Source organism: Myxocyprinus asiaticus, chromosome 37 (assembly GCF_019703515.2).
Source record: "Myxocyprinus asiaticus isolate MX2 ecotype Aquarium Trade chromosome 37, UBuf_Myxa_2, whole genome shotgun sequence".
Classification (NCBI taxonomy): Eukaryota; Metazoa; Chordata; class Actinopteri; order Cypriniformes; family Catostomidae; genus Myxocyprinus; species Myxocyprinus asiaticus.
The window spans coordinates 25,577,991-25,598,997 of NC_059380.1; the positions used below are offsets into that span (position 1 = coordinate 25,577,991).

Genomic DNA, 21,007 nt, shown 5'->3' on the forward strand with positions numbered 1-21,007 from the left:
GTAACATATTTTTTTAAACACTTGTGGAATTTAAATTTGTACATAAATGCTCAAATATATTAACTCTAATTGTATTTGTTCGTATATGGCCATATACCAGATTTAAATATCAGACAATGTAATAATGGCAACAGGCCTAATTATTGAATCCTCATTTGTGTTTTTAGTTTATAGATTTATTGTATGTCTGTTTTAACCTTAGATACGTTTTCTTGCATTGTCTGAGGCATAATATTTTAATAAAAAAATAATTAAAGGTTTTTCAATACCCACAGTTTTCACCTAAATGTCTGGTATTTTTGTGTAATTTTGGTATTTATTTTTTTGCTTGCTAACTGCATATTCAGTTATTATGCACTAAAATATTTACATGTAATTGCATTTACAATTTAATTAACACAATTACAGAGATATATATAATGATGATTTGTGAGTTTTCACTGCAAAACAACTAAATGTGAGAAAAGCTGCAGCAAATTCAGTCATTTTGGACCACAAAAATCAGGAAAAAGTGCTGCGAAATCCTGGTGGGACTTATTATCAATGTACGACAGCAAACAGATAACGTTACTGCAGAAGTTATCATTGACAATTAACGTTAATCTAACATTAGCTGTCAGTCTCCTCGCTTATGTCGACTGACATATCCGGCTGCTTGTCGTGAAAATAATGTATAATGTATGTAACGTTATATCTAGCTAGCTAACGTTAGCTAATTATCTAACATTAACGTTATTACCGGCGGCTCTGACAACGTAACTATTCCTCAGCATCTGAGGAGCAAAATGGCTCATCATGTAACGTTAGGCTATTTGTAATTTTAACTAATCAAGTTGAAGTAACGCTACTGTTTTAACTCCATCTCGTTTACCACGCTTTGTGGGTGTGACTTTTTTGCCGTGTCATCACCATTCATATCTATACAACCAATGTGTTTATGATTAAATTACTACTAGAGCACAAAATTGTTTACAAGAGCACAAAGTTCTTCATAGTTCCTCTTAATTTTGCTCTCAAAGTGCATTAGATTGATGCATTTAACTTTAAAATGTAAAAATATTCTTACGGGGGACCCTAGAGGGTCCGAGGTCCACCTATCACAGTCTCACAAAATCCTGTGGGAAACACTGCTCTCATGTGACGTATTCGAGTTGCCATGTTACGGACGTAATCTCACGTTCTCCTCTTGGTTGAGACATCCAGGATAAGCACACAAACGCACCATTGTGAGTAAAGAAACAGATAAATACAAATCTAAACCAACACCAGCGAAACATCTGTACATCGTTCCTCCTACTCACTTGTAAACAGCGCTGCTCTTCCATGTGTGTCACACATGCCTCAGTTCTTGCGTGTCCCACGTGCCAACGTGATAACGTCAAACACGCATACCGCTGCAGACAGGAAGCAATGATTTAGAGTTAAAAAATTACTTACATATTGATCTTTTCTGCACCAAAAGCGATCATGTCACTTTAGAAGACATTCATTTAACAGCTGGACTAATTTTCTTCAAATGTGTCCAGGGGCCGGTTGCACCAGCTGTGCATAAGTTCAAACTTAGCTTAGTTGTGGCGTAAATGGGCACTAAGTCACAATTTACGCACTACTAAATATTTGAGAGTTGCACCATTAAACTTAGGTAGGACGTAACCCTACGTATAAACTAAATATTTACGGAAGCCTCCGACTCCGACTGATATTTTAACACATCAATGAGCTCATGTTTTGCGTGACAGGCATCAATCCTTTCGACATACAGTATGATGTTGACATTTACGAGAGAGAGAGAGAGAAAAAAACGTACTTTTAAGCGGCTCTTCTGCATGAAACCGATCTAAGTGCAGTTTTCAGGGTGTGTCACCTGGTGTCAAGTTTCAACATATTCAAAATAAATATAGGATATTAAAATGAATAAATGTCTGTTTTTCCAGCCTTTTGTATTAGTATTTATTTATTACCGCTCATTTATTTTAAATACAGTTCCTATAATATTGTTATTTACATAGGGCAAATATACTATTTATCAAATCTAATTTTATTACGTATCATATTTTAATGGGGATATAATTTATTACAACTCACAGTTACGTGAGCAAACGACGTTTGAACATCAACCATAACAAGATCAAACTGAAATTCACGGCTTTTTAACACTTCTGTGTACAAATTTGAAGGCTGCTTATTGGATCAATACAGATAAACGTCATATTATGCGACTACGCATTACTATACGGAGAGCTTACGACCTACTAGTCTTGCCTTAAGAACAGGTGATGCAACCAAATTAAGCACTGACTTAGTTACAAATAACTAGTAGTTACTAAGCCCTTAGTGTGAACTTTATGTCCTATCTTACGTGAGAACTTACGCACAGCTGGTGCAACCGTACCCTGGTGAATAAAGAAAGTCATACACACTTGGGATATCATGAGGTTGAGTATATCATGAGAGAATTTTCATTTTTGGGTGAACTATCCCTTTAAATAAAAGGAGGGACAAGTCCAAATAAATGTTTGTGTCAAAAATATGCCATTCAGTTTTTGCGTCAGTATTATGGCACAAATGTTGATTGCGCTTAAATTGTATCGAACCCGGAGTATTCCTTTAAAACTACAAAAGGGGATGTTTACATTTGAAATTTAATCGATGCGACACCAAACGAATTAGCAAAAACATATAATAATAATAATAATAATAATAATAATAATAATAATAATAATAATGCTATAGACAGCATAGACAGTCCCAGTAAAATCAAGAAAAAAAAATGCAAACATCATCTCTACTGATACAGATAATTTTATATTTTTAAGAGGGAAAGTTAGACGCACTGCGTCTTTAAATCTTTCATGGCAGACTCCTCCCACTCATGTGACGTAATTGTTTTATTACAGCCTGTCAAACAGCCATCCGAAAATGACAAACAGGCGAGCAGACACACAGCGATCATGATCTGCCCGATTCATCCGCAAAAACATTCAATGTCGTTTGCCATCATTTGACAGATACGCGCCAGACTGCCGAGTCCGTGTTCTCCTGTTTCCGCAGACGAGAGGTGGAAACCCGCGATGTGTTGGTGACCGCACACTCAATCACAACGCCATCGGACTGAAGCAGGAGAAGACCTGCACCACTCCACGCGTGTGGATATGCCTACGGGGGAACTTTTCATCGCCTGATTTTCTTCCCTATTTTATTTTATAGCACCCAATAGCCTCGCCCTATCTCCCCCATGAAAAATACTCTCTGGAGCGGCGTGATGATGTCGAGCAAAAGCGCAGAATGGCTGCAGGACGAACTTGAGTCCGGCGGGGGCTCGCTGCTGCTGCTCGACTGCAGGTCGCACGAACTCTTCGAGTCCTCGCACATCGAGTCCGCCATCAACTTGGCTATCCCGGGACTTATGCTCCGGAGGTTAAAAAAGGGCAATTTGCCAATCCGATCCATTATTACCAATAACGAGGACAAGGAGAAGTTTGTGAAGCGCTGTAAAACGGATACGGTGGTGCTGTATGACGAGGCGACCACGGACTGGCAGGAGAGCGGAGCCGCGGGCTCTGTGCTCGGACTCCTCATGCAGAAACTGCGGGATGATGGATGTAAAGCGTTTTATTTGGAAGGTAAAAGTTTCCGTACATACAGGATCATACAGGATATGGACATAAATACGGAATAAAAAACAGCACCGTTAAAGGAAATAACACTTTGAACATGCGCTCAAAACCACATATCCTCTTCAAATTTGCCATTCAAAACTGTTAACCTTCCGGCAAAGAGCTGCGTTTTTGTGAAAACATTTATTATTATTATTATTATTATTATTTTTCATTATTCAAACGGATTTTACATTTTATCACTTTGAAAATTGCTCGTATATTTCTGTCAAACAAAAAAACAAAAAAAAAACGTGTTTAGGTTTTAAATGTAACGCTGTTAAGTGTACAATCGCTGAAGTGAAACAGTGACATAAATTAGAGTACGAATTAGTAACTGTTTCACGAATAACTCGCTCTCAGCCCAACAGCCGTAAACTTCATATGTCCGTCCTACGTTAAAATATTTGGCGTTTTTTAATCTGTCAGGCTTAATGTACGACATGATGAATTCCCCCTGAATCGCGGATATTTACGGTTTTCTTTCATTTTGTGCACTCTTGTTTTCTACCTCAAACTTTTAGGAAGAGAGTATTGGAAACAAAGATGTTTTCAATTAATTTCCTAAAATGGCTCCGCCATGTTGTCTTTCAGAAAGATAGCGAGCAATTCATGAATGAACGTCGAAAATGAATGAATTACGAGGAAACTGAACTCTTTTCGCTAAACATTCAGATTATATACTATATTTAATGCAAATAAAAGCGTATGCTATTTGTTTGTCATTTAGCTTTGAAATGGTGTGTGGTTGTGTAATTCTCAGTATCGCCACCATTCACAAAATAGAGTTGCACTCATGATAGTTCATGAAACGCCATACAGCTGTATGGCTTGACCTGCATTTAAGTACCATTACAGTAAAACTCAGAACAGCTATACTTTTTGGCAAAAAAAAAAAAAAAATTATAATAATTTTAATGAATAAGACATTATTCAGGCTAATATGTAATTAAAGGGATAGTTCACCCACAAATGGAAATTCTCATCAGCCTCACGCCATTCCAGATGTGTATGACTTTCGTTCTTCTGATGAAGAAAACGGAGCTCTGTAGCTCCATACAATGCAAGTGAATGGTTCAAATCTTTGAAGGTCCAAAAAGAACATAAAGCCAGCATAAAAGTAATCCATATGGCTCCAGTGGTTTAATCCACATCTTCTGAAGCGATCCAATAGATATTGGGTGAAAATAGACCAAAATGTAACACCCTTTTCTCTGTACATCTTGCCATCGCAGTATTTAGGCATGATCATGATTTCAAGCCCAATTATACTTCCTAGTGCTTGAGTGCTAGATGCATGCACAGAGCACTAGATGGCGCTAGGAAGTGTTATCGAGTTTGAAATCATGATCGCCAAGGAGACTGCTGATGTCTAGATTTCTAGTGAAAAAGGAGTTATATTTTGATCTGTTCTCACCCAGAACTGTTTGAATCACTTCACAAGACACTGGGGTTTTATGGATTACTTTTATTCAGCCTTTGTGCTTTTTTTTGGAGCTTCAAAGTTTTTGTCACCATTCACTTGCATTGTAGCTGAGATATTTTTCTAAAAATCTTTGTGTTCTGCAGTAGAAAGTCATGCACATCTGGGATGGCATGAGGGTGATTAAATGATGAGAATTTCATTTTTGTGTGAACTATTCCTTTAAGATCAGTAATCTATGTACAAATATGAATGTGTATATATATAGATTTGACATTTTTATTTGAATGTACAGTAGCATATAAACAAAGATATGTTAAGACTTAATGTAATAATGTTCATTAATATTATTAATGTTAGTGAAATTAGCCTTTTTATTTTTTTTATTGACTAAGAATAACCATTTGTTATTTGGGTTGTTCTAGGGGGATTTAACAAGTTTCAAACTGAATACCCAGAGCACTGCGAGACTAACTTGGACTGCTCCTGTCCAAGCAGCTCTCCGCCCTCATCCGTTCTGGGACTTGGGGGACTACGAATCAGTTCAGATTGTTCTGATGGTGAATCAGACCGGGAACCGGGCAGTGCCACGGAGTCAGAGGGCAGCCCCTTACCAAGTAACCAACCAGCGTTCCCGGTCCAAATTTTACCCTATCTTTACCTGGGCTGTGCCAAAGACTCCACCAACTTGGACATTCTGGGCAAGTACAACATCAAGTACATCCTAAACGTAACTCCCAACTTGCCTAACATGTTTGAACACGATGGGGAATTCAAGTACAAGCAAATTCCCATTTCTGATCACTGGAGCCAAAACCTTTCTCAGTTTTTTCCGGAAGCCATTTCTTTCATTGGTAAGTGGCCGATCTCTTGGAATTTCAAAATGTAACCCTGATCTGCCTGTCAGATGGTATATTTATTTGTTAACTTTATTTTCATTGTGTGTATATGATGACTGGACATAACCTATATACACTGGCGGCCAAAAGTTTGGAATAATGTACAGATTTTGCTCTTATGGAAAGAAATTGGTACTTTTATTCACCAAAGTGGCATTCAACTGATCACAATGTATAGTCAGGACATTAATAATGTGAAAAATTACTATTACAGTTTGAAATGTTTTTTCAGAACTTCTTAAACTACTTCAAAGTGTTCCCATCAAAAAATCTCCACGTGCAGCAATGACAGCTTTGCAGATCCTTGGCATTCTAGCTGTCAGTTTGTCCAGATACTCAGGTGGCATTTCACCCCACACTTCCTGTAGCACTTGCCATAGATGTGGCTGTCTTGTCGGGCACTTCTCACGCACCTCACAGTCTAACTGATCCCAAAAAAGCTCAATGGGGTTCAGATCCATAACAATCTTTTCCAATTATCTGTTGTCCAATGTCTGTTTCTTTGCCCACTCTAACCTTTTCTTTTGGTTTTTCTGTTTCAAAAGTGGCCTTTTCTTTGTTATTCTTCCCATAAGGCCTTCGCTTCTTTACTGTTGTTCATTAAACTGATGTTGAGCGTGTAGAATTCAATGAAGCTGTCAGCTGAGGACATGTGAGGCATCTATTTCTCAAACTAGAGACTCTGATGTACTTATCCTCTTGTTTAGTTGTACATCTGGCCTTCCACATCTCTTTCTGTCCTTGTTAGAGCCAGTTGTCCTTTGTCTTTGAAGACTGTAGTGTACACCTTTGTATGAAATCTTCAGATTTTTGGCAATTTCAAGCATTGACTGATGAGTTTCTAGAGAAAGCGGTTTCTTTTTTGCCATTTTTGTCCTAATATTGACCTCAAGACATGCCGGTCTATTGCATACTGTGGCAACTTAAAAACAAAGACAATGTTAAGCTTCATTTAACTAACCAAATAGCTTTCAGCTGTGTTTGATTTAATGGCAAGTGATTTTCTAGTACCAAATTAGCAATTTAGCATGATTACTCAAGGATAAGGTGTTGGAGTGATTGCTGCTTGAAATCTAGATTTGATCAAAAATGACTTTTCAAATAGTGATGGTGCTGTTTTTTTACATCAGTAATGTCCTGACTATACTTCGTGTTCAGTTGAATGCCACTTTGGAGAATTAAAGTACCAATTTCCTTCTGAAACTGCAAAATCTGTACATTATTCCAAACTTTTGACCGCCAGTGTATATTTGTATACATGAATTATGGTTATGGAGCTGCCCCATTCAACCACCAACAATACTTCAGAATTCCACCATACTCCAAACCTGAGGAGTAACCACACTAAAAGCTCAGAACAGTGTGTGGTTTCATTTTCTTTAATGACATTATTATTATTATTTTGGTTGAATGTGGAATTTTTTAAACAATCTGGCACTGAGTAAATCTGAAACCTTTGATGTGCACCTGTGGTTTGAATAAAAACGACATATTAAATCTAGTGTCTGTCAGATATGACTCTTAGATGATTACTCAACCAAATGAACATCGTGAGGTCAAGAAAAGGTTTTCTCAAGGTAAAAAAAAAAAAAAAATGGGCACAAAATTACCAGAGTAGTGAAGCGGAGGAAGTATCTTAAATTTATTTAGTAAGTTGTACAGAAGTAATCAATCTAGGCCATAGATCAAAGAGCTGCATTGTTAATGGTGAACTAAACCATGTGAGTGTGAATCGAGAGCCATGTATGCAAAGAATATATCTGTCCGCATGCACACACATAAACAAAACTATGAATTATTTTGCTGATTGAATTCACCTCATTGTTTTGATTTTAATCTGAAAAATAGTCAAAGGGTCTTTCATATGAAATGAATTCTTTAGCCTGTCATATGCTTGTAAATTAAAATGAATAGTTGGAAAATTCAATTAAGAGGATGTAATGGTTTTGCTTCCTATTTTATTTGTATTTTTTATTTTATTTGTTATTTTTTGAGTGGGGTATGTCATTTTTTTTTAATTTTTTTTTTGTTTGTTTGTTTTTTTACCACATTTGCTTTTTGTGGGAGACCTTGGTGTACACATTCTAAAGCCATTTCCTAAAAACATCCTGTCAAAGGTTATATTTGCATTACACAGAACATTACTTTAATTTGGTTGTAGCCCATAATTTAACTTTATCATCTGACCATGAGGGAGGGTGGGTTCTGCTTGGTGGTTTTGCTGTCTGGTTGGGCAGGCACAAGTAAAAATTATGGGCCTGGCCATGTTCAAAGTCCTCTATAAAACAAACAAACTCAGACCTCTTTCAGTTGACCCAAATTAAATTGCTGTGTTTTGAGGTTTAATAGTTGGACTAGGCCAAAGCGCAGTTTTAATTTCAATTTAAATTCATGCCTTTATTTTACAATGAATACCTTCCATTATAATATAGTCCTATTGTATAATAATTGTATTGTATTATACTGTATACAGTACCTTCTGCATACTGGTATTTCACACATGGATTCAAGTAAAGTATCTATCTGCAGTTGCAATCAAAATTATTCAACCCCCCCTGACCAGCAATACATTCTGGTGATGTGAATTAAAACACATCAACTAAAACCTCAGTAAACAGTCAAAGTAAGATTTTAATACACATTTGAGTGATTTTGAGAACAAAGAGTTCAGATTACCCAAATTTTTAAATAAAAAATAACTAATTCTCTTCACAAATGTCATGTCAAAAATATTCAATCCCCAAAGTCAATCATTTGTGGAGCATCCTTTATCCTTAATAACAGCAAATAAATGTTTCAGGTAACTGTTCTCAGGCTTCGGACACCTCTCTATTAGAATTTTTACACATTTCTCATGAGCAAAAGCTTCCAGCTCATTGACATTCTTTGGTTTCTGTGCTGCCACTGCTTCCTTGAAATCCCAACAAAGGTTTGCAATGGGATTTTAATGATGGACTGAAAGGGCCATTTAAGGGCATTCCACGATCTATCCCTGAACCAGATTTTGGACAACTTGGATGTATCCTTGGTGTTATTGTCTTGCTGGAAAGTCCAGTGATCACCGAGCTTCAGTTTACACACTGAAGGCATCACATTTTTCATGGCAAAATGGCCTGATACCTGAAAGAATCCATGGTGTCAGTCACATATTCAGCATAGCTGTTTCCTGCAGACGCAAAACACACCCATAACAGGACTGACCCACCTCCATGCCTGACTGTGGGGATGGTGTCGTTCTTGTCATCACCTTGTCATCTTACTCCAGATGTACTGCTGACCCATGGATCTAAAACTCATTTTCAGTTTAGTGTCATACATCTATAAAACCTCCTTCCAGGACTCCACAGGTCTTTCCTAATTAATTCTTGAATATTCAGCCAACTGGAGTCAACATTTCCCTTGGTGAAGTTTTGCTTTCTTCCGCACCCCAAGAAGGTTGCTGTTGTACCATATTTAAAACATGTATGAATGGTGCTGACAACTTTGTCTACTGGAATTGAAGTGCCTTGGAAATGTACTTTTAGCCATGACCTTTCTTGTGTAATGAAGTAATCTCCTCTATTAGCTTTTTTTAACAGCTTATTTTTAATTGCATTTTTTGCATAGAAATACATTTTTGCTTACAACGCTAAACTTAAATTTTAAAACTTAAGTGCCATAGCAGATTGATGAATTTTGTTTTAAAACAATTACTTGTGTAGCCTTACATATTTAAGAAACAGCTACATGCAATAGCGGTTGAATAATTATGACATGGCTGTATTTAAAAAAAATCCTGCTATTTAGAAATATTAGGTTATATATTCACACTATGACTTTGAATGTGTCACTCAACTGATATAGATGTAAAGTCAAAAAATTCTGTGTCATCAGAAAAGCTTACCTTTGTAAATCCTTACTGTCTTGGGGGGGGGGGGGGTGAATCATTTTGATTGCAACTGTATGTAACTTGATTAATTGTACAGCCTTATTTAAAATCAAGGCAGTACTGTTTTCAACTTTATTAGTGAGTTTATTTGATGATCATAGCTTGAAGGAACCATCACTGTCAAATCACAGTTTGAGAATAGAGCTTGAGAGTATTCGGTCTACTATTTTCCTCAAAGTGCCACTGTTGAGCAGCATTACGATGGCTAGAAAGGTCATATCAGTAGGGGGTAGACTTCACCCTGCATTGGACTCTAAGTTATAATTGTATGTGTGGGCAGCTGTTTGTAACTGAAGAGCAAATGGAAACAAGCTTTCGAAATTTGTTGGAGTGGTTGCATCCAATTTGCAGGCGGGTGGCAGCGGTATACTTGGATATGTAAAAAATATTTTAGCAATAATTGCCTTTAAAAAATATTGCAATATCCAATTACATCGTCAACCCCCCCCCTGCCAAGGGTCGATGATATTTTATTTGTTTTTTGCTTTATTGATTTTGCTCTAAAAATGTAATTCATTTATTGAAACACGAAAAACAAAAGACATTTCTAAATTCAAATTGCACTTTAAACGAAAAAAGCAATAAAACAACAAAGTGATCAAAAAATCGTATTTAACCAGCTCCCCAAATCCAAACATTTACCATCGCCAACAGCTCCATTTGCATCATGTAGGAATCCTCAATGCATTCCAACCATGAGGATATAAAGCAAATTAAACTCACAGCACCTCCCGCAATGATCGGAGATAATTTGCAGCATTTTCATAGATGACATTATTATTGCAAACAGTTTTCAGATGAATGAAACAAAAAAGAGTGATAACTCTTTACATGCGCTTGTTACTCGAGACACGAGACCTGTTCCAGCTCGTGATGCACGCCTCTGAACAAACAGCGAATCAGACACAAGCATTGATGGCTTCTCTTTTGTCTGTTCTTAAAAATATAATAAAGTGTGTTTCTTCAAGCGCACGTCTTTGTCTAACATCATTTCTTGTCATGTGTCACTCTGAGGCGTCCTACAGGTCACCCGCCTGTTTGGGGGTAGATGAGCAAAATTACCCGTGCATGAAATACATTTGGACGAGGAACTTGCGATCAGGATTCAGCCTCGTCGCATTTGGCGGGTGCTAGTTTCACACCCTGGCCACTGTTTAATATATTTGGCGACTTCCCAGACCCATGGTTTTGCCATTTCCTGATATTGCCGATCATCGTCTGTTCTCAATCGGCATCGTGATCTTTGTAAGACATCATCGATATCTGATTACATCATCCTATCGCCCAGCCCTAATGTACAGCTTTAGTGGTTGAGAGAGACCAATAGTATTTAAAATTTAAATCGTCCCCTTCTGCATTTTGAGGTGATGTTTGTAGCTAGCAATGAAGTCTGGGACTGTGTGTTATCTTAGATCCACGTGCTTATGACTGAAACCTGTTGTTCTGGTTTGAGGTGTTCATTCTTAGCTTTATTCGATCCTAGTGTATATCTTTCATACAGACCTGAGATATAATGAGGGTGAGTAAATGACGAGAGAACTTTATTTATTTATTTTTTATTTTTTTTGGGTGACCTATCCCTTTAAGAAAAACATTATTCTGTTTGTTTGTTTCATTGAGTCTGTAAAGAAAGATCTAGCAAATGAAAAATCTTGTTAGTTAACAATGTAACCGAATGGTTTTTAGGAATATTTCACCCAGTAATGAAAACTTTATGTGGGCGTGTTGTTAAAAGTGGTGCACACCAAACTCTATCACAACATCCTGTTATGTAACTGGACGTTGTTTTTCAGTCTGAGAACAATTTCACTTTTACTGCTTAAAAGTACCATTCATGCAAATTGTACCATTACTTAAAAAAGAGCTATGGGGCATTAAAGAGAGAGTTCACCCAAATATGAAAATTATCTCATCATTTATTCACATGATATCCCAGGTGTGTATGAATTTCTTTCTTCACCAGGACACATTTAAAGAAAAATAGAAAAATATCTCCACTCAGTAGGTCCTTTAAAATACAAGTGGATGGTGATCCGACTTTTAAAGCTCCAAAAATCACAGATAGTCAGCATAAAGTCATCCATATGACTCCAGCGGTTAAATTAATGTTTTCTAAAGCGATACGATCACTTTTGGTGCAAAAAAAAGATAAATATTTAAGTACTTTTTAACTATAATCCAGCGCTTCCGGTAAGCTTCATGAGAGGGTGGAGATCACGTGGTCTCTCATGAGAGACATCCAGGATAAACACACAAACGCACCATTGTGAGAAAAGAAACGGATAAATACAGATCTAAACCAGCTTGTTTACTCATTTGTAAACAGTGCTGCACTTCCATGTGTGTGGCACGTGCCTCAGTTCTCATGAGTCTCACGTGCCAACGTGATTTTGTCACACGCTCATACCGCTGCTGACCGGAAGTGACGATTTAGAGTTAAAAAAGTACTTAAATATTGATCTTTTTTTTTAACCAAAAGCAATCGAATCGCTTTAGAAGACATTAACCGCTGGAGTTGTATTAACAACGTTTATGCTGACTATCTTTTTTTTAATTTTTAATTTTTATTAGAGCTTTAAAAGTCTAATCACCATCCACTTGCATTTTAAGGACCTACTGAGCAGAGAGATATTTCTATTTTTCTTCAAATGTGTTCTGGTGAAGAAATAAAGTCATACACACCTGGGATATCATGAGGGTGAGTAAATGATGAGAGAATTTTCATTTCTGGGGGACCTATCCCTTTAAGTGGCCTTAGTAAGAGAGAGAACTTCTGTTTAGATTAAAAAATGTATAGTGTAAAGAGGTCAGTGGCATTGTTCTCGTTTTATATTCTGAAAGTAGTCTTTTTAAAAAATAAATGTATGGTTTAATGAAGCTTAAGAACATCACTTTTGATGTGTACAAAGATTATAAGAGCCTCACTGTTAAAGTTAGTGATTCTGGGGGAAGTGACCTCATTGTTCCAGAGTTCAGCTGGACTGAAAGTGTTGTTGCCATCCATCACCAGAGGAGAAGAGGAAATAGCCACTTTACTTTGCCTTGCCTGGCACTAATGGATCTGTAGTACGTCATGGCCCACAAAAACAGATGCACTTTGGCCGTAAATAATGTATAGCTATAATCTTTTGCACCTTTATGGATCAGACAGAGTTTCAAATTTTAAAGAGGGAATTTCTCAGATGTTATATCTTTATTTTTTGTAATAGTACACAGAGATTGCTGTGAGCAGTGTTATTATCTATTGTTAAACTGCCTGTGGATTCAATGAGCCATTGACTGGAACGGAATCTTTGAGCATTCTGTAGTGGTTCTCTTTTAAGAGCTTTGTTTAAACTCATTGAATTATTAGAAAGACTTGTAATGCAGTTTGCACTCATAAAAGGACATTAAACTACTGTATTAAAAGAGTGTTTTTCTAAAGCCTTGATGTGTGATGATTAGTTATTTCAGAGTGAAAGCTTGAAGAATAAAGCTTTATATTTTGCTCTTTATTGAGTAGCAATGGGCCAAAGTACTAGGCAAATTTTTTTAATCAACTGGTTGCCATCAGATTGACTAGTCTGCTAGTTGTTCTTAAGAAAGCGATGCATGAATAAAGGAAGCCATGCTGGATTAGGGTCAAGTCCAACAGACACTTGCAGATATTATAGGATGCATTCTTGGGTTCAGAAACAGCTGGATGTTTCTCAGATTTCAAGACACATTTTCACATTTTTTAACTATTTCTAACTTGTTGCCACCGTAAAAGGGCAACATTGATGGTGCTGAGAAAGAATGCAGTAGCCAAAAACGTCCTTCTGCATGTAGGCAATACATAGTCCAACAATTAAAAATCTTTGGAGTCCAACAGTAATTGTCTTGAAATTATTGTTGAAGGTTAAAGGTTTGATACAAAAGATTTGGCTCTATCTGCAGTGCTTGAAAAGGTATGAATAGAGATGCAATCTCTCTGAGAAGGTTTTAGGTGCTAACAGTCCAACAATTACTAGCACTCGAACACTGTGACCTAACCTAACCAGACGCGATGCGATAAAACATCAAGCAATTGTTATTGCACAGTAGTTTCACGTTCAGTTTGGACAGACAAATTGTTTGTCACTGGAATTTTGTCGCATCAGGCTCGTTAGGATGTGGTGTAAAGCGAAGCACACCAAAACTCTCATAAAAGTTGCAACTCTAAATAACCCCTCTTTAGGGCATCACGTCTAAAATAGAAAGAAAAACTGACACACTCACTTGTCGACATCAAGTTTGTAATGCTAACGATCTACTGCCTTTTTAGTTTTTATTTACACAGTTTATTTATTATATAGTTTTAAAATGTAGGTTGACATACAAGGCTTATTAATGTGTTCTTCTGTTCCCTAGATGAAGCTCGTTCCAAAAAGTGTGGCATCTTGGTGCACTGCCTAGCAGGCATCAGTCGTTCAGTCACTGTCACAGTGGCATACCTGATGCAGAAGCTCAACTTGTCACTCAACGATGCCTACGACTTCGTCAAGCGCAAGAAGTCCAACATCTCACCCAACTTCAACTTCATGGGGCAACTTTTAGACTTCGAAAGGACACTAGGGCTCAACAGCCCCTGCGACAACCGCTCGCCCACCGACCAGCTCTTCTTCACCACACCAACCAATCACAACATGTTCCAGCTGGATACGCTGGAGTCCACATGAAGGCCAGCAAAGGAAGCTGGGTTGGAGCAGCCACCCCCTTGAATGTTTATCTCCCATCTCCAGGGAAGTTTTTGACCTGGAGGACCAGGCCAGCAGCAGTGGCGAAGGGTGGGATGGAGGGTGGGTAAGCACATGGGATCGGTTTTCAGAAGGGTACTGGTCTCGAAGGCGTACACTTTGAAGGCCCTGCAGCTATTCTGGTGGATTTTAATGCAGCATTTCTTGCCTTTATGGAACAGACTGTTCTTTTTTCGGTCTCTGTTTGATAAAAGAAAAGAAACGATGGACTTTTGCACAGTGCTTCATGCAAAGAGAAGGAAGCAGGACTGCTGTTCTTCAAGTTGCGGTCTTGTCGCAACAATGCCCTTAACCTTGTCTTGAGTGGTGCCATTGTACTAGGATTTTTTGTTGTTTTAATCTGAGGGAATCTCATTCTGCGGAATGTAGGGTTGGATTTATTTCCTTTTTTTCTCAAAACAAAGACAAAAACACCATCTAAGAGGTGCACAATACATTCAATACATGCAGTCTGTCTGTTTCTGTATCTTTGTATATTTCTTCTCAAAGTTCGCAACAAATCTGTACATGCATAGAAACGTTGTCCAAAGAAGTTATGGTATGTTGGTGACAGAACCGAATTCTGTGTCGTCACCAACAAAAACAAACATTGTGCCCCCCCTCCCCCTTACATAGGAACCTCTTTTTTTTTTTTTTACATTTGCAATGACCTAATGCGTTTTGCACAGTGGTGAAGCCTTTCACTTCTTGGCACTTAAAACCGGTACTCCAATACACATAAAGAGACTTTCAGAGGCCAGTTCTAGGCTGCGACGAGGCCATGCAGCTGCATGGGGCAGTCGGGCTGCGCTGGCGAGGGATGACGCACTTACTTAAAGCTCATTGTTCCTTAACTGCAAATGACAGATTGACGTTTCTGTCCTAGCTACGAGTCCCAACATCGTTTTTGAAAGTGTTTGTTAGTGTTCATTCACCTTTTGGCCTTGGTAATTCTGATTACAGTATGAATATATTGTATTAATTTCTAAATAAGAGTATATATATTCTCTATATGTATTTGGGCATGTGTTCCTCTCGAGTTGTGGAACGTTGTCAGTTAGATGAGCATTGAATGTTGAGAATCGTTTTTTTAACTACTATTGCTGCTCCTAGGGCAGCAAGCAGTGTGCAACAATGGCGTTTTCTGACCACAGAAACGAACGTTTGGGCCTGAGTGGACAAATGCTTGAGTTAACAGGGTTGCTTTAAGCTGGCCTTAAATAACCTTTTTAATTCTTTCCTACTCTGACTGTTCAATACTGTTTGTATCTCACTTTAGAAATCATTGTATAAAAAAATAAATAAAAAAAAACTTTGTTCATTTTTAAAGTAATCAATATGTAGTAATAATGGACGACTAATGGTCTTTAACGGGTCAGTCAAGGTTGTATTTGTTACCCTGCAATATACTCAACCACCATTTGCAGTATTTTCTAGATAATGACCTCGGGTTTTTGATTCCTCTGACTTTTTATACTAGAAATACAGTATATCTTCATTTGCTTTGAAACTGTGGTGGCTTTTCACCTGGGGTGTCCAAAGTACAGGGCTTGGCATTACATTGTATGTACTTGGTGAATTCATTAGGATGTGTGGCATTTTGATCAATCTATACACTCACTTTTCATCTGATTTAATTTAGCCCACAGAATTTCATAATGTGCTATACGTCTACTCCTGTGGCCTTTCAGTGTATCTTAATATGTATTTGTGCAGATATGCAACCATCATCTCCTTAATATATCATTGTGGATGTCTATTTCTCATGCTTGAAACAACTTATTAGAGGTCAATGTCTCTTACACCCAACTCTTACACCCTAGGTTTGAAATGTACTTCATTTCAGAGTTTTTTAATTGTATTTTATTTTTTAATGTAAATCTGTTCAAGCTGCTTCTTGTGGAGGAATGTTTGTATCTGTAACAATGGAAAAGAGAACTCTTCAAATTTTTCTCTGTTTTTATATTGCCAGAACACAGGAACAAGTTTTTCTGTGGATATTTCTTGTAGCTACATAACAGTAAGAGATGGTGATGCGATAATAAGTGTAAGAATGAAAGATGGATATTATGAGGATGAAGCTGAAAGAATAAGGAAATGTATATCTTACCTCACTGAGGAATTTTTCAGGGATTTTTATTTGACAATGCGTCGGCATCGTGTTACAGCTTCAAATGTCAAAGAGCTGTTTTATATGTGCTGTATACATTTTTTAAAAGATTCAATCTATATATGTGTATAATACTGGACTTGGTAACTGGGCAGTTAAATTTTCTGGATTATGAAGGATATACAATTGTCCCTATGTATTGTATAGTATATGAAAACCAATACAAGACTTGTTTGTACTGCAAATAAATATTGAATTATTTTTTTGGTTATTGTGGCTGGTTCGGGTATTATTTAGTTTTTTCCAGTTATTTTTAATCACAACTGTGTGTCCAATTTTAAGTTCAACAAATCCAAAATACCACTACTTCAGTACCAAGCTGATACTAAAATAAAATAACGAAACCTGTCTTTCTACATTATTGGTAGTATCAAGAGCAGACTGAATCAGACTGAGCACTCGCACCTAGCGGTAATAATGTAACTGCATGTAAACGTTCAAATGCGTGTTTTGGTGAGGTAAAAATTTAATGTCACTGTAGGTTTGTCTTTTGTGAATGTAAACAGGCAGGACAAAAAAATAAATAAAATATATTTACAGTAGGTCAAGCCCATCAAATCTGTGCACTAAGCCTTGCAGTGTAAATGAAGCCTAAATGCAGCGGTCATGATTACGATGTTTCTTCCTTGAACGCTGATCTGATACCAGTTTTATTTTTCGTTTTGCGTATGGCTCAGGATTTTTGTAGGAGAACTGCTTCGGGGGTTGTTTTTCTTCAACATGAGTCTTACATGAGGTGAGACTTCTTCCCCACACCCACACTGAGGCTTGGTTTCCTGTTGCCTTGCGGTTAATTTCAGATACAGATGGTTTCTGAAGCATGTGATGGCACTACATCCGATTGCTTAAACTATCACCGATCCACTTCCTCTTTGTAACCCATGTTCACTGTTTGTTTGAGAATGACTGAAAAATTGGCCTTTCATTTGATATCATCTCTTAGATCAGACTTTGATCTTCAGATCTTCAAAGACAGTAAAAAAGTAGATGGTAAATGTTATTATTATATTTTATTCTCTTTTTCAAAAGGAAAAAAGAAAGGGAAAAAATAAATGGCAACAAAATTTCATATAGAGGACATTTATGTTTTTTCATTAATTGTTGCCAACACTTAAATGTTCTCAGGGCTCGACATTACCGCTTGTCTGTTTGTCCGGGACAAGTGGAATTTTGAACGGGCAAGTTAAAGAGAATTTTACTTGCCCGACCGGACAAGTAGCTGATTAAAATCTCAATAACGCATGTTAGCTCAATAGCTCGGGATTGCGGGGATTAAGCACAATTTTAATAATTCCCGCATGTTTCACTTTTAAAATGCGAGGAATTCCCTCTATGGCGTCGCCCTCTCGCCTTCACTCGTGGTGCAGCATTCAGCAGCTTGTGAGCATGAGCAGTGAGGAAGTGCATATTTACTGAACTTTAAATTTTACATATATAAATGGGACATGTTAATTGGACATGCAAATGGTGTTGTGCCACGTCTCTATAAACAAGCAATGCAATAAAACTATTGCTCCTGTTTCTAATCAACAAAGCTGTCTTCATTGCAAGTGTGCAACGTTGGAGAGATCTAATTTTGTCTCGTCACATCGTGGCGCAGAAATTGCAAAAATGCTTTGTGTATGACACCAATCTGTAGAGTGAAGAGAAACACTTAAAACAGACTTAAGTATATAACAATATACATTATAATAATATTAATACTATAACATTAATAAATTACACAACTGATTTAGCAGCAAGGTTCTCAGGATTTTATCTGTTAACATTTTTAATGCATTTTGTCAATATTAAACAGCCGTTTTTAATGCAAATGGTGATAATTTACTTGTACTCTCAAAGAGATGATTTACCCAAAAATGAAAATATGGTAACACTTTACAAAAAAGTTCCTTTTGTTAACGTTAGTTAACTACATCAGTTAACATGAACTAACAATAAACACCACTTTTATATAATGTATTAATCTTGGTTAATATTAATTCCAACATGCAGTACATTTTCATACATTAAAATAAAAAGTTGTACATGTTCACATTAGTTCATGCACTATGAAATAATGAACAATTGTTTTTTTGTTTTTTTTTTAGTAACTAACATTAACAAAGATTGATAAATGCTGTAAAATATTGTTCATTGTTAGTTCATGATAGCTAATATATTATCTAATGTTAATGAATGGAACCTTATTGTAAAATGTTACCAAAAATTCTGTCATCATTACTCGCCTTCATGTTGTTTCAAACTGGTCTGACTTTCTATCTTCCGTGGAACTCAAAAGGAGATGTTAGGGAGAATGTTAGTTTCAGTCTCAATTCACTTTTATTTTGTGTAAAAATAAATAAATAAATAAAAAGATGCAGTGTCAGTGAATAGTGACTGTGACTAACATTCTGCCAAAAATGTAATTTGTGTTCCTCAGAAGAGAGAAATTCATACTGGCTTGAGGGTGAGTAATGATTTACCGTCTTTCTGCACTGTGTTCTTAATCCCTATTAGATGTAAATGATGACGATGGAGGCTTTTCTTTTTTTTTTCATTCTTACGTCCTTTCTTTTGTTTTTGTCTCCAGACAAGTAACTTTTTGACTCTGACAATTGAATGACCAATTTTTAAGCACATGACAATGCTTAATGTCGAGCACTGTTCTTTCTTGCAAAAAAACATTGTGAAAGTCTTGCCAAGACTGGGTTGCTTGAAGTTATGAATTAAATATTTAAATTTTCTTATAGAAAATATCTATTTTTGACGGTAGTTTTTGATACATTTCAGATCACTTGCTTCTGGCATTTTTCAACACTGCCTTTGTCACCCAAATACTCAAGAAACTTTGTCTAGAAAAATTACAGACCTATCTTAATCTTACTTTTTTGCCCAAAGTCTTAGAGATTTACATTATATTACATTATAATTATGATATAATAAATTATAATACATTATATTTAGTAGGACTGTGCACTGATAGTCGATATTCGGTTAACTGTTCAACAGGTCTCTGTTTTAATACCAAAATCACTATTCGGTTACTACAAATGGCCTGACAAACTGTCGGTGTATGTGTTTTTCAAGTTTAGGGCGACTTAAAGGGATAGTTCACCCAAAAGTGAAAATTCTCTCATTATTTACTCACCCGTATGATATATCAAGTGTGTATGACTTTCTTCACCAGAACACAGAAAAATAGAAAAATATCTTCGCTCAGTAGGTCCTTAAAATGCAAGTGAATGGAGATTTCTCTTAACCAGCTGTTAAATGAATGTCTTCTAAAGCAACACAATCACATTTGGTGTGAAAAAAAGAAATATATTTAAGACTTTTTTTAACTTTAAATCATGCTTCCGGTCGGTAGCGGTACGTGCGTGTGACATGATTGCATTGGCATTTGAAATGAGCCGGAAGAACAGCGCTGTTTACAAGTGAGAAGGAGGAACGCTGTACAGAAGCTTAGCTAAATGATTTGGGTTTAGATGTGTATTTATCTGTTTCTTTACTCACAATGGTGTGTTTGTGTGCCTATCCTGGATGTCTCAACCGAGTGTAGAACGTGAGATTACATCTGTATCCATGGCAATACGAATACGTCACACGAGAGACCGCTTGGACTCCACCCTCTCGTGAAGCATTGGATTATAGTTAAAAAGTACTTAAATATTGATTATTTTTGTTTGACATTAATGTGAGCAATTTTATCACTTAAAGTTGTATGTATTGTGCTTGTTTGACACATATCCGTTGCAATAAACATTCTTTATTCCAGACCCCGACAAATAATGAAATAACCATTCTTGAACCCTTGCTGTTATCTGAATATTACAAACTGTTACCATGCACATATTAAAACTTAGCAGACGTTCCTATACAAAGTAACGTAGTCCTTAACATACACTCTTTTAAGGTTAGTTAATAACCTACACATTTTTGCTGACTCACAAGTACTCAATAGACTTCCTCTTCTGAACCTTAGCTCAGCATCTGATACCTTCTGCCTGCCATTACATACTTTCAGTTTGGCTCTTTTCAAAAATACAAATTTCCTCTGCTGTTTCTGATTCACTAGGAGTTGCAAAGGGATCAGTTCTCAGGTTTCCTTGTGAATAGATAATGCTACGTTATGACCTCACTTTCCACTGTTATGTTAAAAATATAAAAATACAGATGGATCTCAATGTCTGTGTGGTGAGCAGGGTGGGGCCGA

At 36.8% G+C, this 21,007-nt stretch overlaps 1 protein-coding gene across 1 annotated transcript; it reads left to right on the forward strand.

The window, feature by feature from the left end:
* Positions 1 to 2,896: 2,896 nt before the first annotated feature.
* On the forward strand, positions 2,897 to 17,023 carry LOC127428180 (dual specificity protein phosphatase 7-like). Its single transcript, XM_051676349.1, has 3 exons — positions 2,897 to 3,623; positions 5,505 to 5,933; positions 14,278 to 17,023. The coding sequence occupies exons 1-3, from the start codon at positions 3,236 to 3,238 to the stop codon at positions 14,583 to 14,585; spliced, it is 1,125 nt and encodes a 374-aa protein (XP_051532309.1). The 5' UTR covers positions 2,897 to 3,235; the 3' UTR covers positions 14,586 to 17,023.
* The last annotated feature ends 3,984 nt before the right edge of the window (positions 17,024 to 21,007 follow it).

Excerpts from the sequence above, each read along its gene's own strand:
- LOC127428180 (XM_051676349.1), top strand. The coding sequence starts at position 3,236 with ATGAAAAATACTCTCTGGAGCGGCGTGATGATGTCGAGCAAAAGCGCA. Across the intron at positions 3,624-5,504 it reads TAAAGCGTTTTATTTGGAAG|GGGGATTTAACAAGTTTCAA; the intron begins GTAAAAGTTTCC and ends GGGTTGTTCTAG. Across the intron at positions 5,934-14,277 it reads GGAAGCCATTTCTTTCATTG|ATGAAGCTCGTTCCAAAAAG; the intron begins GTAAGTGGCCGA and ends TCTGTTCCCTAG.